Here is a 16226-nt window from a genome sequence, read left to right on the forward strand (position 1 = left end):
TTTGCTTTTCGGGTGGCGCCCGCGTGCGTCACACTCGTCGCAGGGACCCTGGTTCGCAAAAATTCTCAGTATATGAAACATCTATTGTGATTTATTTTGTGGGAAGCCAGTTTCCGACTAATTTCATTGTCAAGTTTATATTATATAAAAAATCGCCTTTTATCATTTATTGTACCGCCTATGTAATTTCAACACACCACGTTAGATAAGAAACACTTAAGTTGGATTTATAGTTTGACGTAGCGTAGACGTAGACGCAACGGAGACGTAAGGAACGGACTGGAAACGTAAGAAAATATTATGTCAATTTATAGTTCGACGTAGCGGAATTTTTGCGCATGAGTAGAAAGAGTAAACAATGACTTAATTCTAATTCAACAACATAGCCTATAAATTATGCGAACAGTAATAAACAAACTTTGTGTTTATTTATTTATACTTATACTACTATTTATTATAATATTTATCTGTTTTGTGTTACATGGATTAGGAAATAAACGAAGATATGCTCCTTGGTGCCGCATGCCGTGGGATTTCCAACTATTTTGTTTCATTTCTGGTCTTTAAAATGTTTATTGGATTTACCTATCGTATAATATGTGTATATAACCCCGAATTAGGCTAATAAACAACTCATATTTATCTGAAATATTGAAATGACTCTATGATATATTTTTATTAAATTAATAACTTAACATTCATTGTATTCAAATAATTAACAAAATTCGAATATGTTGATAAACAACTTTATCTTTACAAAATTGATGAGGGAGTGTCCACTTTGGGTGACAGAACAAAATTCTTAATTTTGATTGGCCAGACGTAAGAAACGCACTGTAAAAGATGAAAGTTGGTCATCTCTTCCGTTACGTTACGTTTCTCTTATGTTCCGTCAGGCGCTTGCGTTCATTTATAAACACGAGTACACAAAATTCAGTGTTGATCTTTTCCACTGCGTCTCCGTTACGTCTACGTCTACGCTACGTCAAACTATAAATCCGACTTTAGTAATTGAGTAGCTAAAATCCTTCCTTCATATACTTTGCGAAACCTGATAACTATTTAAGCAGATTATGTTTATCGATTGGCATCATTCAAAAGATATCCGGTGCGGAAAGACAACTTAAAGAACTTAACCACAATATCAACGCGCTAACCGTATTTACCTACATATTTTTTCTACCGTTTCAAAATATACTTTCTTTGAAAAAATGGCAAAAGTTGCGTCAACTATATTTTCGGTTTTTTCGTTCAGTGCTCCGAGACCAGTGCGAGTTCAATTTGCTGATTCTTCAGGCTTGACGGTATCTGGATTACCAGGAGAAAGAGTTATAACTTTAGAGGAAGTTTCAAGGCATGATACTGATAAGGATTGTTGGGTTGTAATATACGACAGGGTTTATGACATTACGGAATTCTTAGACGAGGTAAGTTTATGAAATGGCATAATGGTTAATTAAGTTTGTGAAAAATCATCCTCATTTTCTTTGCCTTGAGGAAGCATTGCCATCCTCACCATGAGAAATAGGCGTTCCCAATTTTATTTTTCCATTACCTTGCGTTTTGGATCATTTCATTTTATTGGTATCGATATCTTATACAGAGGACCTTAAGCTAGCGATGACACATGAGAGGAATCTAATTCAACCATTTTTCACTAATTTATTACCACCCTAACAATTTTTTACCCTTAAACCACCCTTAATGGAAGCGATTCTGCTAATTTGAAATACCACAGTGTTCTGCTAGGTTTTTACGAATTTATTTCCACCCTAGTAATTTTTCGCTCCTCAACTACCCCGTTTGGGAAGTCAATAATTCTGTTACACTAAAATTTAAGGTGAAAAATCTGAAATTGATTTTCACAAGGAATAGTTGAGGGATGAAAATTACTAGGGTGGTAGGAAAACACTAGCTGAACAGTGTTATTTCAAAAACATTTATTTTAATTCTGCTAGCTTGAATATTAAGCTAGCGAAATCGTTCTTATTCAGGGTGGTTTAGGGATGAAAAATTATTAGGGTGGAAATAAATGAGTGAAAAATTGGTGAAAAAAATCGCAAGAAGAATCGCAAAAAACGGAAAAAATTAGAAATACCACAGTGTTCTGCTAGGTTTTTACGAATTTATTTCCACCCTAGTAATTTTTCGCTCCTCAAGTACCCCGTTTGGGAAGTCAATAATTCTGTTACACTAAAATTTAAGGTGAAAAATCTGACATTGATTGACACAAGGAATAGTTGAGGGATGAAAATTACTAGGGAGGTTATAAATTCATAAAAACCTAGCTGAACACTGTGTTATTTCAATTTTTTTTTTAAATTCTGCTAGCTTGAATATTAACCTAGCGGAATCGCTCTTATTCAGGATGGTTTAGGGATGAAAAATTATTAGGGTGGAAATAAATGAGTGAAAAATTAGTGAAAAAATTTGGCGCATGTTAAATTGGATTCAGTTCATGTGTCTCCGCTAGCTTAACAGTCCTCTTATACCTACTGATATGTCTAACAGTTCTTACAGCAACTTTATACTCAGCAATTTTTTCTTGTTGGAACCCCTTTCTGGTAACAACCTCCTTAATCTCTGACTTTTACCACCTATAAAACAAGAGACGACGAATAAAGAAAACGAAATGGACCGAGAACTAGCAACGTCGAAAAAAAAATCATTTTAAGACGGCTGATTCTTTCATATATTGTTCCCTATGCTTCCTCGAACACCGTACCGGCCATCGGGCTACTGATACAGGTTGCGTTCATTACTGTGCAGCACACTTGTACAGGTAAACATATCGAATTTAAAATTATTGTAAGACGAAAAATTTTTTATCATTACTTTTTAAACATTATTAGAAATATGAACTGTAATTGCCAGACATTTCTGTGGTTTAAAAAGTAATGACAAAAAATTTTTTCGTCCTAAAATAATTTAAATTCAATATACAGCGTGATTGATGAGTGTGATAAAGCTCAGTAGATCCGCTATAATAATATATAGCAATAACATAATAATAAATAATTAATAATAAAAATTGTGGCCAACTTTCTGCTTCACATTACGAAATTAGTTAGATTGTTTGATAACATAGTGGCAGACCAAACTTGTTTTTTTTAATGGAACACCCTATATCTTTTTTATATTCGAAATCCTCTTAACTTCCCCATCACAAAAATATACAGGTTTGTTATGTTATATAGGGCATTTACAAAGTTATAACCAATTTTTTATGAAAATCCTAAGAAGTTCAGCTCCCTGTATAAATAAAAAAAAGCAGAACAGCGATGGTTTATTGGTGCCATATTTTTTTGTTGATTGTGAAAATTTTTAAGAATTGTTGATATTGCTAATTTTCCTTATATCGAATACAGGGTGAGTCAAAACGCAAGTACATTCTTTTCTCAGAAATTTTAAATGGAACACCCTGTATTTTATATTACTATCGAAAAATATCAATACCATAAATTTGTCAGTTTTCGAGATATTTTCATTTTTCAGAGCAAGTTATTAATTAAGGCTATGGGTACATAATTCGCAAATATTTTACGTGTATCCCTACTTTTTGTCTTTACACGGCAAATTACGCGTAGTAAAATTCACACTGGTATGGATATGTAAACATTACTAAAATGTCATTCTACTTGAAAATGTCATTATTAATTTCAAGAGATGGGTTTTGAATGTTCTTGGATAACTGTTATTTTTATAATTGGAAATTATTAATTCAGTTAATAAATGTGATAATTTTTTCACTAACTATGTATTCAGTGATTGTAATAATTTATTTGTACAACAAAGACTAATACTCAATCGAGAAAAGAGGAAAAGTGTTAAAGTGATTTTTAATAATATATTGTTATGGAACGCTTACAATTTTGAACATCTTTAACAACAAAATACTTGGATCACAGAATATATTATCCTGATGTATTCTCTGCTTGGATCTTCCACAAATAATACACAATAAATAACATTTTATTAAGTTCACGTCTTAAATCAATTATTTATCAAATACACTATATTTCAATAATATTTAATCAATAACTCAACATATTCCCGATGCAATGTCAAATATTTAAAATTGTCACTGATTGTCAGTGTCTGACTGACAATATATGCTGACAATATTATATTCGGCTGAGTGCGTTGTAAGACAAAGATAGATTTGGAAAATATTACCACGGCATTGTGTTTATTTTTTTCGAATCCTGAAAAAACCAATAAATATTTTTGAAAAATTTAAACGCAGAATGAAAGACTAAATTATTACCGAGGGCCGAAAGTCCCTTAGAATAAATAAAAAGTTTATTTTGAATGATATATTTGAAATTAAAAATCACACTAAATTTTCTCTTAGTTTTTCACCCCTGTAACTTATTAAAATAAACATTATAGAAGTTCTCAGGGACTTTCGGCCCTCGCTAATAACGTGATCTTTCATTCTGCGTTTAAATTTTTCAAAAATACTTATTAGTTTTCTCAGGATTTGAAAAAAATGAATCCCCATTTAAATTGCATTGCAGCCGAAAATACGTACCGATCCTCTTAAGGTGTTCTATTTAAAATTACTGTGAAAATAATGTACTTGCGTATTGACTCACCTTGTATTCGATATAAAGAAAATTAGCAATATCAACCATTTTTATAAATTTTGACAATCAACAAAAAAATATGGCACCAATAAACCATTGCAGTTGTGCTTATTTTTATTTATACAGGGAGCTGAACTTATTACGATTTTCATAGAACATTGGTTATAACTTTGTAAATACCCTGTATAACATAACAAACCTTTATATTTTTGTGATGGAGAAGTTAACAGGATTTCGAATATAAAATAAAATATGGGGTGTTCCATTCAAAAAAACAAAAGTTTGGTCTGTCACTGTTATCGAACACCCTGTAACATTCTAACTAATTTTGTAATGTGAAGCGCAAAGTTAGCTACAATTTTTGTTATTAACTTTTATTGCTATCTATTACTATAGCGGATCTACTAAGCTTTTTCACACTAATCAATCACCCTGATTTTGTGTTTACCTGTACAGGTGTGCTGCGCAGTAATGAACGCAACCTGTATCAGCAGCCAGATGGCCGGTACGGTGTTCGAGGAAGCATAGGGAACAATATATGAAAGAATCAGCCGTCTTAAAATAATTTCTCGAAAACGTTGCTAGCTCTTAGACCAAAAAGGACTCTACAATATGCAGTCACATTTAGCTACCATTCGTCTAAGAAAAAAAAGTCCGAAAGAAAGTTCCTAGTACTCAAAATCTGAGTAAAGATAAAAGTGAAAAAGACAGTTTATGTTTTCTTTCTATTCAGAGGCGATACACAATCTCCAGACAACTGTTTCTGTGTTCCGACTCCTCAGTGGACGTGCGTATACTCAGAATTGTGCACGCAACAAGAGTAGTTTAAAATTATCTTCTCGAGGTAGAAATTACCATAATGTATATTGGCCACTAAAAAATCTAGATCTAAGCCCCATGAGATTTGTGGAATAATATGGAAATGCAACTTAGAGGTCTACAACCAGCACCAACAGACCTAAATGTGCTGACAATAAGATTAGTGGAAATTGACCAAATTGACCAATGAGGTGTCAGAACATTAGACAGTCAGTCAGACAGGTGACTGTCTCGCTTGGCTATCTCACCGATGGAAGCAACAACTACCTCTGCAAATTGCAGTGGTCATAGAACAATTCTCAAAGCAAGGTTCTCCTGTTAGCAATACCATTGCTAATGTTATATAATGTTATGTTTACAAATTAAGCTTTCTCGTGTTTTATATTTATAAACTGTTCATCAAACCAATGTAAATATCAATATTTAATTAAAATGCAGTTGTTAAGCATTATTTAAAGAGTAATTTAATTATATACATACAGTTATCAGCTGAAGTTATACCAGTTATAAATAATTTAATCACATAATATTTTCATTTAGGTACTTTAAATAACATTTTCAATGATGTAATAATCAGCAGATTAGTATATCTTAGTATTCTTTTTTTATTTTTTATGTATTTTTAGATATTTATGAGATTGACATTTTGATCAATTTTTATCTATCATTTCTTTGCTCTACATTTCTACATTTAAGAAGTAGGTACTAAACCTGAGATAGGAATCGAGACCTGCCTCTTTTCGGATTTGGTTCCCTCAATGTTGTGCACTATTCTAGCGCAGCCTTCCTCCACTTCCCATTCTGGTGCAACGTCACTCCTAGGTTTTTTACGCGTTTCTTCTGTGTTCGACACGCTCCCGTATATCGTAGTTCCACCCTTTGCCTGTTCCTTTTCCAATTCAGAATGATGGCTCCGAAAGTTTCAGTCCGTGCTGTGTCATCCATTTCTTCACGATGCCGCCTGTGTTCCGAACCCAGTATTGGATATACAGGGTGTCCGACAAACGAAGACAGGAGATTCCTCAGATAATTTTAAGATAATTTAACCCAATTCACCTAGTCCGAAAATGCTTCCTAAGGGAGCTAGAGCTCTTTGAAGATGGCGCCATGTAATTAGTTTTTGTTAAATACCTCCAGAACGCTTCTATTTAGAAAAACGAAAATTTGTATACATATTTACTTTCCAGAAATGAATCGATTCCATCCATTGCGAATTTCTAGTACCGGTCATAGACGTCCGTTTTGGGTAGGACAACGGTTATTTTATCGCAAAACTTTTTTGTCTTCAACTTTTAAGCATTTTTGATACTGGATTATTAAATTGTGAGGTATTCTAGTACTAAAAGTTACTCTTACTTTAAGTCGGTAGGACACACCGTTTTCTAGAAAAATCGATTTGAAAGTTTTTAGTTTTGGGAATTTGAAAAAAAAAATTGAAAAAAATAAAAAAAAAAAACGAAGTATTTTACCAACTTAAAGCAATAGTAACTTTTAGTACTTGAATATTTCCTAATTGAATAATCTAGTCTCAAAAATACTTAAAAATTAAAGACAATAAAGTTATGCTATAAAATAACTGTTGACCTACCCAAAACGGACGCCTATGACCGGTACTAGAAATTTGCCATTAATGAAATCGATTAATCTCTGGAATATAAAAAATGTACGAGTTTTCATCTTTCTAAATAGTTTTTTTTTAATCTTTTTTTTTTGAAATTCAAAGAACGAAAAGTTTTCAAATCGATTTTTCTAGAAAACGGTGTATCCTATCGACTTAAAGTAAGAGTACCTTTTATTACTTGAATACCTCACAATTTCATAATTCAGAGTCAAAAATGCTTAAAAATTAAAGACAAAAAAGTTAGGCGATAAAATAACCGTTGCCCTACCCAAAACGGACGCCTATGACCGATACTAGAAATTCGTAATAGATGAAATCGATTCATTTCTGGAAAGTAAATACGTATACCAATTTTCGTTTTTCTAAATCGAAGCGTTCTGGAGGTATTTAAGAAAAACTAATTACATGACGCCATCTTCAAAGAGCTCTAGCTCTTTTAGGAAGCGTTTTCGGACTAGGTGAATTGGGTTAAATTGTCTTAAATTTATCTGAGGAATCTCCTGTCTTCGTTTGTCGGTAGAGTTTCTGAACACCCTGTATTATGGCTCATCCTGCGCCACTACCATCCGCTAATGCAGGATTAAAGGTTGTACCCTCTCCATATTCACAGTTCATAATTCCGTCATATGCCAGGTTCCATAGTGTCAGATCCAAGACAGATCCCTGGTGAACTCGAGTCGTTACGTCGACACAGAAGGAGGCAGATGGGACGATATTTTTCCCTAGATTTGGAGAGCAGTGCCATTCTCGATGCTCTCTAAGGCTCAGTAAAGATCTGTGCTTCCAACAATGCATTCATGTGCTCCGGAAGCCACGCAGGCTACGCTTCCCATAGAAACTTCACCGCCTCAAGTTGTATACGATCCAAGCATTGATTTCATTCAATCTCGTCTCAAACGACAGACATTTTATTACATATGCAGAATATGGAATGCCTTTGTCCGGTTAGCCGCTCCTCCAAACAACCAATTTCTCTAAAATCTTTTGCCTTCTTAACAAAAAATATTCAAAGGTGAAGTTTTCAATCCTAATAGCAACATTTATAATATTGAAAAATATTAAAAATATTACTAAAAAATTTTTAAATTGAAAACTTATTGGTCCATTTCCCTGGTGACACCTCCATGGCTTCTAAAAATTGCAAGCCAGATGGATTCTGAAGTGAAGAAGACAAGAGGGAATTAAAAACTTACAATTCACGACCCCGTCTGTTCAGCTGGCAAATTCCAACGGAAAATGGACCTAGTTACTCAAAGGAGTAAAGACCAATATAATAATAAAATAAAAATTCCATTTTTATTCAGTTGCAATGCGAAGGAAAAACAATCTTATTTTTCACTTAGAATACGGAGCGCAGTCCAGCACTCTGAATCGACGATTTTCGACTCTTATTGGAGTCTCATCGGAGAGACGTAGGCCTGCTGCTCCATACTCGAAGTGAATAACCATGAAAGCTTACCCCCACATTACAACTGACGTGTATGGATTAGGTGACTAGCGTCATCTGGCAATTGACAGGTGAAGTTTTCAATCCTAATAGGAACATTTATTATATTGAAAAATATTAAAAATATTACTAAAAGATTTTTAAATTGAAAACTTATTGGTCCATTTCCCTGGTGACACCTCCATGGCTTCTAAAAATTGCAAGCCAGTCGTGAATTGTAAGTTTTTGAATCCCTCTTGTCTTCTTCGCTTCAGCATCCATCTGCCTTGCAATTTTTAGAAGCCATGGAGGTGTCACCAGGGAAATGGACCAATAAGTTTTCAATTTAAAAATCTTTTAGTAATATTTTTAATATTTTTCAATATTATAAATGTTGCTATTAGGATTGAAAACTTCACCTTTCAATTGCCAGATGACGCTAGTCACCTAATCCATACAAGTCAGTTGTAATGTGGGGGTAAGCTTTCATGGTTGGTCACTTCGAGTATGGAGCAGCAGGCCTACGTCTCTCCGATGAGACTCCAATAAGATTCGAAAATCGTCGATTCAGAGTGCTGGAGTGCGCTCCGTATTCTAAGTGAAAAATAAGATTGTTTTGCCTTCGCATTGCAACTGAATAAAAATGGAATTTTTATTTTATAAAAAATATTCATTTTTAGCGACATTTACCATTAGTTTTCATTGGAAATGTTTATCCTAAAACAGATTTGTCTGTACTGCTGGACATAGGCCTCCCCTGTTTGTCTCCAAAGTGTTCTATCTTGTGCTTTCTGTATCCAGTTTGTGGTTGTCTTTCCTACGTGTTGGTGGTCTTCATCTGCTACGTTTATCGGCTCTTGGTCTCCATTCAACTAGTTTGCGAGTCCATCTCCCGTCCTTCATTCTGGCAACGAGTCCAGTTCATCTCCTTTTCAAGTTACTACTTCTTTCAATGACCTCTATGATTTTTGGTCTTAGCTCGTAGATCTTCGTTTCTAATTCTGTCTCGTAGAGTGGCCCCTATCATCTAGATTCTAGATCTCATAATGAATATAGTATATTTCATCTCAGTATTAGTTTTATATAAACGATTTTCTCAAAAGAATTAATTATTTTCTAGCATCCCGGAGGTAGCGAGGTTTTACTGGAATATGCAGGAAGAGAAGCAAGCGCAGCGTTTAGAGGATCCGGACACAGCAATGTAGCAATAAAACTTCTCAACAAGTACTGCATTGGAGAACTACCGATAGACGAAAGAATTTTCCGAAAACCAGGCGGGTTAATGCTGAGTAATATACCAGAGTAAAACGGAGCTAGATAAATCTGTATAAGTATTAGGTATCAGGAAAATAAGACCAAATGGAGTCAAGTAGAGGGCATAGTCATTGGTGGATGGTTAGAAGGCAAGTTTTATATACATTTCTTAAAAATATTCAATTGGTTAATATCAACATACTCTTTAATAGTTAGAAAGTAACTTTTATTGTATAAAGCACTAATCACCCATTTCATAGCTTCAAATTTTGTGATAGAATGCAAATATATCTTCATTGAGGTCGAATAGACCTAATATGATATCGACAAACTTTTATTGTCATATTTCTTCCGTTAAAATCTTGAACATAGTTGTTTTATATTTGAATCAGTATATAATTAATTTATATTTATTATTTTTTGGTTGTGAGACATATTTATATATTGTTATTGCTAATTTATTTTGTTTTATTGTTAAGTTACTGTTTATTATTTATTATACATACGTTATTCGTCAATATAAACGGTAAGTAGGCACCTACCGAAATATCGGGCGCTGTGAATTGTTCACTTAACCCATTCGCGGACACGACTGCATATGCAGACACTTACAAAGGGAAATTACTGTCTGCATATGCAGTCGTGTAGGTGAATGGGTTAAGTTACATTTATATTATTTAACTTACTGTGATCGCTCTCTAAGCGGTTATAGCGGTGCAAATTATAGAATTATCTCATCTTCCTAGCTCCAGCATCCGATTGGCTTGCATTTTTAGAAGCCACGAAGGTGTAACCAAAAAATGGTCCCAATAAAGTTTTTAATTTAATATTATTTTATATTTTATTAAGTTGAAAACTTTGACTTGTTTCTAGCAGATGTAGCTATGACACCCAGGCTATTTCGTTAGTTGCAATGCGAGGCTAGTCATCTGGATTATTTCAGTTTGGTTTAGAGATAGTAACATACGCATTCTCTGCTGAAAAACTAACGAGTTTTGAAACCGTTCGGTAAGGGTGCTTGTTGCGCTTTCTAAACGAACTGAAATATAAGATGGCTTTGGATTCGTATTGCAACGAGATGAAAATGGTTATTCATTTTTATTTTTTATTAATTAAAAAATAGTTTGTAATTAATATGTACCTAGGTTGCGGTTTATTTTGGCGAATACGGTGGAACAATTAAAAGGGAAAATTTAAGGAAATATTTCCAGCAATTATTATTTCTTTAATTTAATTAAATAATTTAAAATTTAAGATTTCATACTGATAAGATGTTTATTATTAGTAAAATCATTTCTACCTCATTTTTAATGTTATTCACGCAATATTTTCAAATCTCACAAAAAAGTATTTTTTGTACAATAGTTTTCGTTTCCATTAAAAAGTATAAATATGCACGATGCATGAATATTTCATTAATGCACACTTTTAATTTGCTTGTAGTATATTATGTACACAAATTGTTATGCTCAGGTAAATACTGTATTATTAGTTTAATATGATAGATTGATACAGCCTGCATCAAATTATGAACGAAGAACCAAATCAAATATATGGTATAAGGGACAAAGAAATTCCACATGGAAATGGATTTCTTGTAGTTGGTATATCTACCATAAATCACAAAAATGTTTGATAAAAGGCATACTTATTAAAAAGGCCCTTTAGGACTACATCACACAACGTTTTCGGAATGACAATTCCATCATCAGTGTAGTATTGTAACTAATATTATGTGATGTTTGACCTTTTACTTGATTTTAAATCAGGGGAACTCGGTATTCCCAACCATGGGGGTTGCTGGCCCTGAGGGAACCTCTCTAAATGGATTCTAGATGGCAACTGATTCTGTTGCTATACTTTTGTTGCTTGTCCGTTTAGGGAGATTTTCCTCAAGGTTAGCAACCCACACAGGAGGGAGTACTGGATTGCCATGATGTAAAATCAAGTATAAGTTCAAAGATATCATAATATTATTTACAACAATGTAACATTATAATATTTTTACAGGAATTAAAGGATTTTCGCCCAGATATTTTTAGTGGCTCAACGATGTTGATACTTATACCTTCCATCACTCTATTTCCATTTGGCGTTTTCTGCGTATTGCACATCGAAGGTTGAAAGGTAAAAGGTTGTAACCCACAAATCAACTTTTTTCAAGACTACTTACAATCTACTTTTTTAAGTAATTTCATGAGCAATTAACCCAATAATTTTTTTCATTAATTTATACATCAATTATTGATCTACACATTGGTGGAAAAAATATTAGGTTAATTCCTCATAAAATTACTTAAATGGAACGTTTTTCATTGAAAAAAGTTGATTTGTGGGTTACAATATTTTACCTTTAAACCGTCGAATGCTATCTAAAAAGATGAAATTTTTGTTCGTAATTTGCAGTAATCTATATCAATTTTTTTTTATAAAGTACACCCTATTTGGATATCCAATATGGATGCTGGAAATATTATATTTTCCTAATAATCATTTTCAGTATTACAATTTTTAAATATGTACTGATTGTGTAAAAAGTATTTTTGTTTTAATTTATTTTAGCAGCAATTAGAACAAACGTAAAATATGATGCAACAAATATATATTTTACGTATAATTGTTAAGTATGTAAATAATAGTAAAAATAAATGTTATTAAATAGAATATGTTGTCATTTTTGTGTATTTTGCAACTTTTAGAAGTTAGACAACCCAAAGAAATTTAACTATGTGCACATAGGTCAAAAAGGTCATGTGGAAATATAGAAGAATGTATTGAAAATAAAGAAATAGGATAGAAAAATATACTCTCTATTTCAAAGCCTGATATGTCACCTGTATAAACTATATGAACGACTTATTTTTAATCGCACCCCGGAACAATTAGATGCGAAGTTAATTCCACACCAAATAGGCTTCGAGGCAGGCAAATCCTGCGCTAGACAAGTACTTAACCCTTCCCAAGGGAGGGAGTTCTGTAGAAAAACTAGTGGGGTAGCCTTGGTAGACCGCACGGTGCCACAAGATACAATAAACCACAGGACCCTGCTAAAATTTCTAAAAAAACACTGTGCTTGACTACGATCTAGGGATCATTAAATCATTGCTATTTAATGGACGCTTCTACAATGTTGTAGAAGCAGATAGCGTCAAAGAAGAGCAGATAGCGAACTCAGAAAAATGGCCTGCCTCAAGGAAGCCTTCTGGCCCCGTCCCTTTTTAACATCTATACGACTGACCAGCCAGTGCACCCCAAGCTGAACCTTAATGAAAAACAACAATGGAAAAAGGCTTTAATGATGTTAACTTCTTACAAACAAAACGCACTAAAACTAATTCTGTCCTAATTAGATTATACCGGGTGGTGAATTGGAAAACGGGCCATAGGAAATTCAATGTACAATTCTAAACTGTTGAATTCCTGCTTCCCTAATTATTTTACATCGAAAGTCATTCGAAACTATTTGTAGAGGATTGAAATGTGTATTGAAAACAACTGTTAAAATTGTTCTATGAATTAAACATATTCAAAAATTTTGTAAAAAATGTAATATATTTTTCAGCCCAAAATTAGGCCACACACAGTGCAATAATGTGTCACAATGAAGTTATTTAATTTCACAGTTTTGAACTGTCAATATTTTTATTTTATCATTTATTGTTTAAAAACAATACAGTTGATAAGATACCCTTAGTTGCAGAGAAAGTATTAATTTAATAATAAAGATTCTTTATTCAGTCAATGGTGTGAGCACTGTCAGTTAAATAGTAACGTGTGGCCTAACTTTTACACACATACCTACCTACTGTGGCAAATGTTTCATATTTTTCAAAATTTTGGAATGCATTTAGATCGTAGAATAATTTTAACTTTTAATTTTAATACAGATTTCAATTCTCTACAAATATTCTCTCATGACTTTTGATGTAAAATAATTAGGGAAGCAGGAATTCAACAGTTTAGAATTTTACATTGAGTTTTCTATGGCCCGTTTTACGATTCATCTCCCGTTATGTATATGGACATGATAGAATCGTACTTTGACAAAAAAATTGAGTTATTTTCTCCTCTGCGACCGGTGACTTTGAAAAGAGATAGCTAGACTATTCACTAGATGAGCTCCAGCAGACTCTGGTGTCAGAGAGAGGTGTCACCAAGACAATCACGATTGGAAAATTATGGTACTGGAGTAAATAGATCTACAAAAACTGTAGTGTCAAAAGGTAAGGTCAGTATATCGGCGGTAGCAATGTCAAACCGTAAGTAGAAGCTCCAGTTTGCCCATTTATTTAAAAATTTTAATTCTTAACAATATTATTATTGGGGAATTTATCTTGTAACAAAACTAACAAAATTAATCATGTAACACTGTTATCGAACATGAACCTCTGCACCTATTTTTTTTTGTCGCGAAGTTGATATAGTCTATCAATTAACGTCTATTAAAAGAAATAATTAATATGTAATATTACTGCGTAAATAAATATAAATGTTTTTGTAAATAAATAGAAATGTTTTTGAGAATGATGAAATTAATTAATTTATTAATAATACCATTAATACGTTATAGATCAAGAGATCGATATAACAATTTTTAGTTATACAGTGTGGTGCAAATGTCTGGAATAAATTCGATATTTCAAACCGGCGACTTTAAGGAAAAATCCCGAAACAGGTCGATTTCTATTTTTAAATTACGATATTTTGGCATATATTTCATACAAGTGACGTCATTCATATGGACGTGATGACGTATCGATGATTTTTTTATGAGATTAGGGGTCGTGTGATAGCTCATTTCAAAGGGTATTCAATTCTGTATTCAGTAATATAAATATTAACATAATTGTTTATACACAGTGTCCAAATTTTTCTTAAATTATATTGACAAAAAAAGAAGAATGTATATAATTTATTTAATTCAAAATACATTTTACTGTTGTCAGAAAACAGAAAACAGCCGTTTATTTGACAAATAAGCATTGCTTTTCGCTTAAATTAAATGTTCAAACTTCCAACAGGCAGGTGGTTGGCAGGAGCTGGTTTGAACATTGAATTTAAGCGTAAAACAATGCTTATTTAACAAATAAACATTTTTTTCTGTTTTCTGACAATAGTAAAATGTATTTTGAATTAAATAAATTACATACATTCTTCTTTTTTTGACACTGTGATTACACAATTATGTTAATAATTATATTACTGAATACAGAATTGAATACCCTTTCAAATGAGCTATCACACGACCCCTAGTCTCATTTAAAAAAATCATCGATTACGTCATCACGTCCATTGGGATGACGTCACTTGTATGAACTTTATGCCAAAATATCGTAGTTTAAAAAAATTGACCTGTTTATGGATTTTTCCTTAAAGTCGCCGGTTTACGAAATATCGAATTTATTCTAGACATTTTCACCATACTGTATAGTATATATTTAATAACAAGAATATTTTACATTCTAAAAGTTACATTGTAGGTTTAAGAGTGCTTGTAAATTCTCTAACGAGTCTCGTCTGAACTGAGAAGAAGAAGAATTATATTAATTGCATAATTTATATAAGTAAAACCACGTATGAATATAAATACACTTTATTACCTGTAATATTGTATAAATCTTTTAATATAAATATTTGGCACAATAATTTATGTTTGGAGTTACGATTCATATTTATATAATAATTCAAAACAGCAAAAATAATGATATATACTTTTAATCTCAACAAAAACATTGTCAATCGCATAAGGTGTGATCAGAACTATAACAATTGCTAAGTTAAAACAGCTCGTTCGATAAGCCACATTAGTGTGACGTCATTATAATTTTTTTGAGGTTAGATTGATTTTAAACTTGGTTGGCTACCTGTGTAGACTAAGAGCCGCTATAGGTGAAATTTCTTAATCATTTTAGGCACGATGGGACCCTATAACTTAAATAGTAGAACCTAAAAGAAAAGGTTTGAACACTGTGCCGTCACTTTTCAGTGGCACATGCGTCGACAGTGGCGCATCAAACTTTCCACTTATGGACGGGATAAATAAATTAAAAGTTACCCTCCCTTACTAACAGAATTCAATTTTTTTTATTTTTTTAAGTTCTATGTGATTAACACATAAGATTCAGCGTAATTTTAACCCACCACCCCCTTCCCCCTGCCCCCACCATCAAAAACTTTATTTTTCGATTTTATTTTTTTTGGTGGGATGCCATCAATTTTAAAATTTCAAAAAATTCACACGCATAGTTAAGGCTTTTATGAAACACGTCTATTTTTTATAGACCTGTAGGTTGAGTGTACATAACCTCAAAAAATTTAAACAAATTTTTTTTGGAAAAAAGTATATAACTTTTTTTTGGGGATAGCTGCAGATCTAATTTTTTCTTAATCTTATGTATTTTATCAAACACTATATTTTTATTTTTTTTAGATTTTTATGTAACGCCGGTCACCTTCAAAAATCCAAAAAACTGTTTTTTAAGGGGGTTTTGGGGGGTTTGAACGCGTTTCTCCCATT

General features: G+C 32.7%; 1 protein-coding gene across 1 annotated transcript; it reads left to right on the top strand.

The window, feature by feature from the left end:
- Nucleotides 1-1029: 1029 nt before the first annotated feature.
- Nucleotides 1030-12373, top strand: LOC114328184 (cytochrome b5). Its single transcript, XM_028276971.1, has 2 exons — nt 1030-1427; nt 9576-12373. Exons 1-2 carry the CDS (start codon nt 1212-1214, stop codon nt 9759-9761), a joined length of 402 nt encoding a protein of 133 aa, XP_028132772.1. The 5' UTR covers nt 1030-1211; the 3' UTR covers nt 9762-12373.
- Nucleotides 12374-16226: the final 3853 nt, after the last annotated feature.

Source organism: Diabrotica virgifera, chromosome 7, assembly GCF_917563875.1.
Source record: "Diabrotica virgifera virgifera chromosome 7, PGI_DIABVI_V3a".
Classification (NCBI taxonomy): Eukaryota; Metazoa; Arthropoda; class Insecta; order Coleoptera; family Chrysomelidae; genus Diabrotica; species Diabrotica virgifera.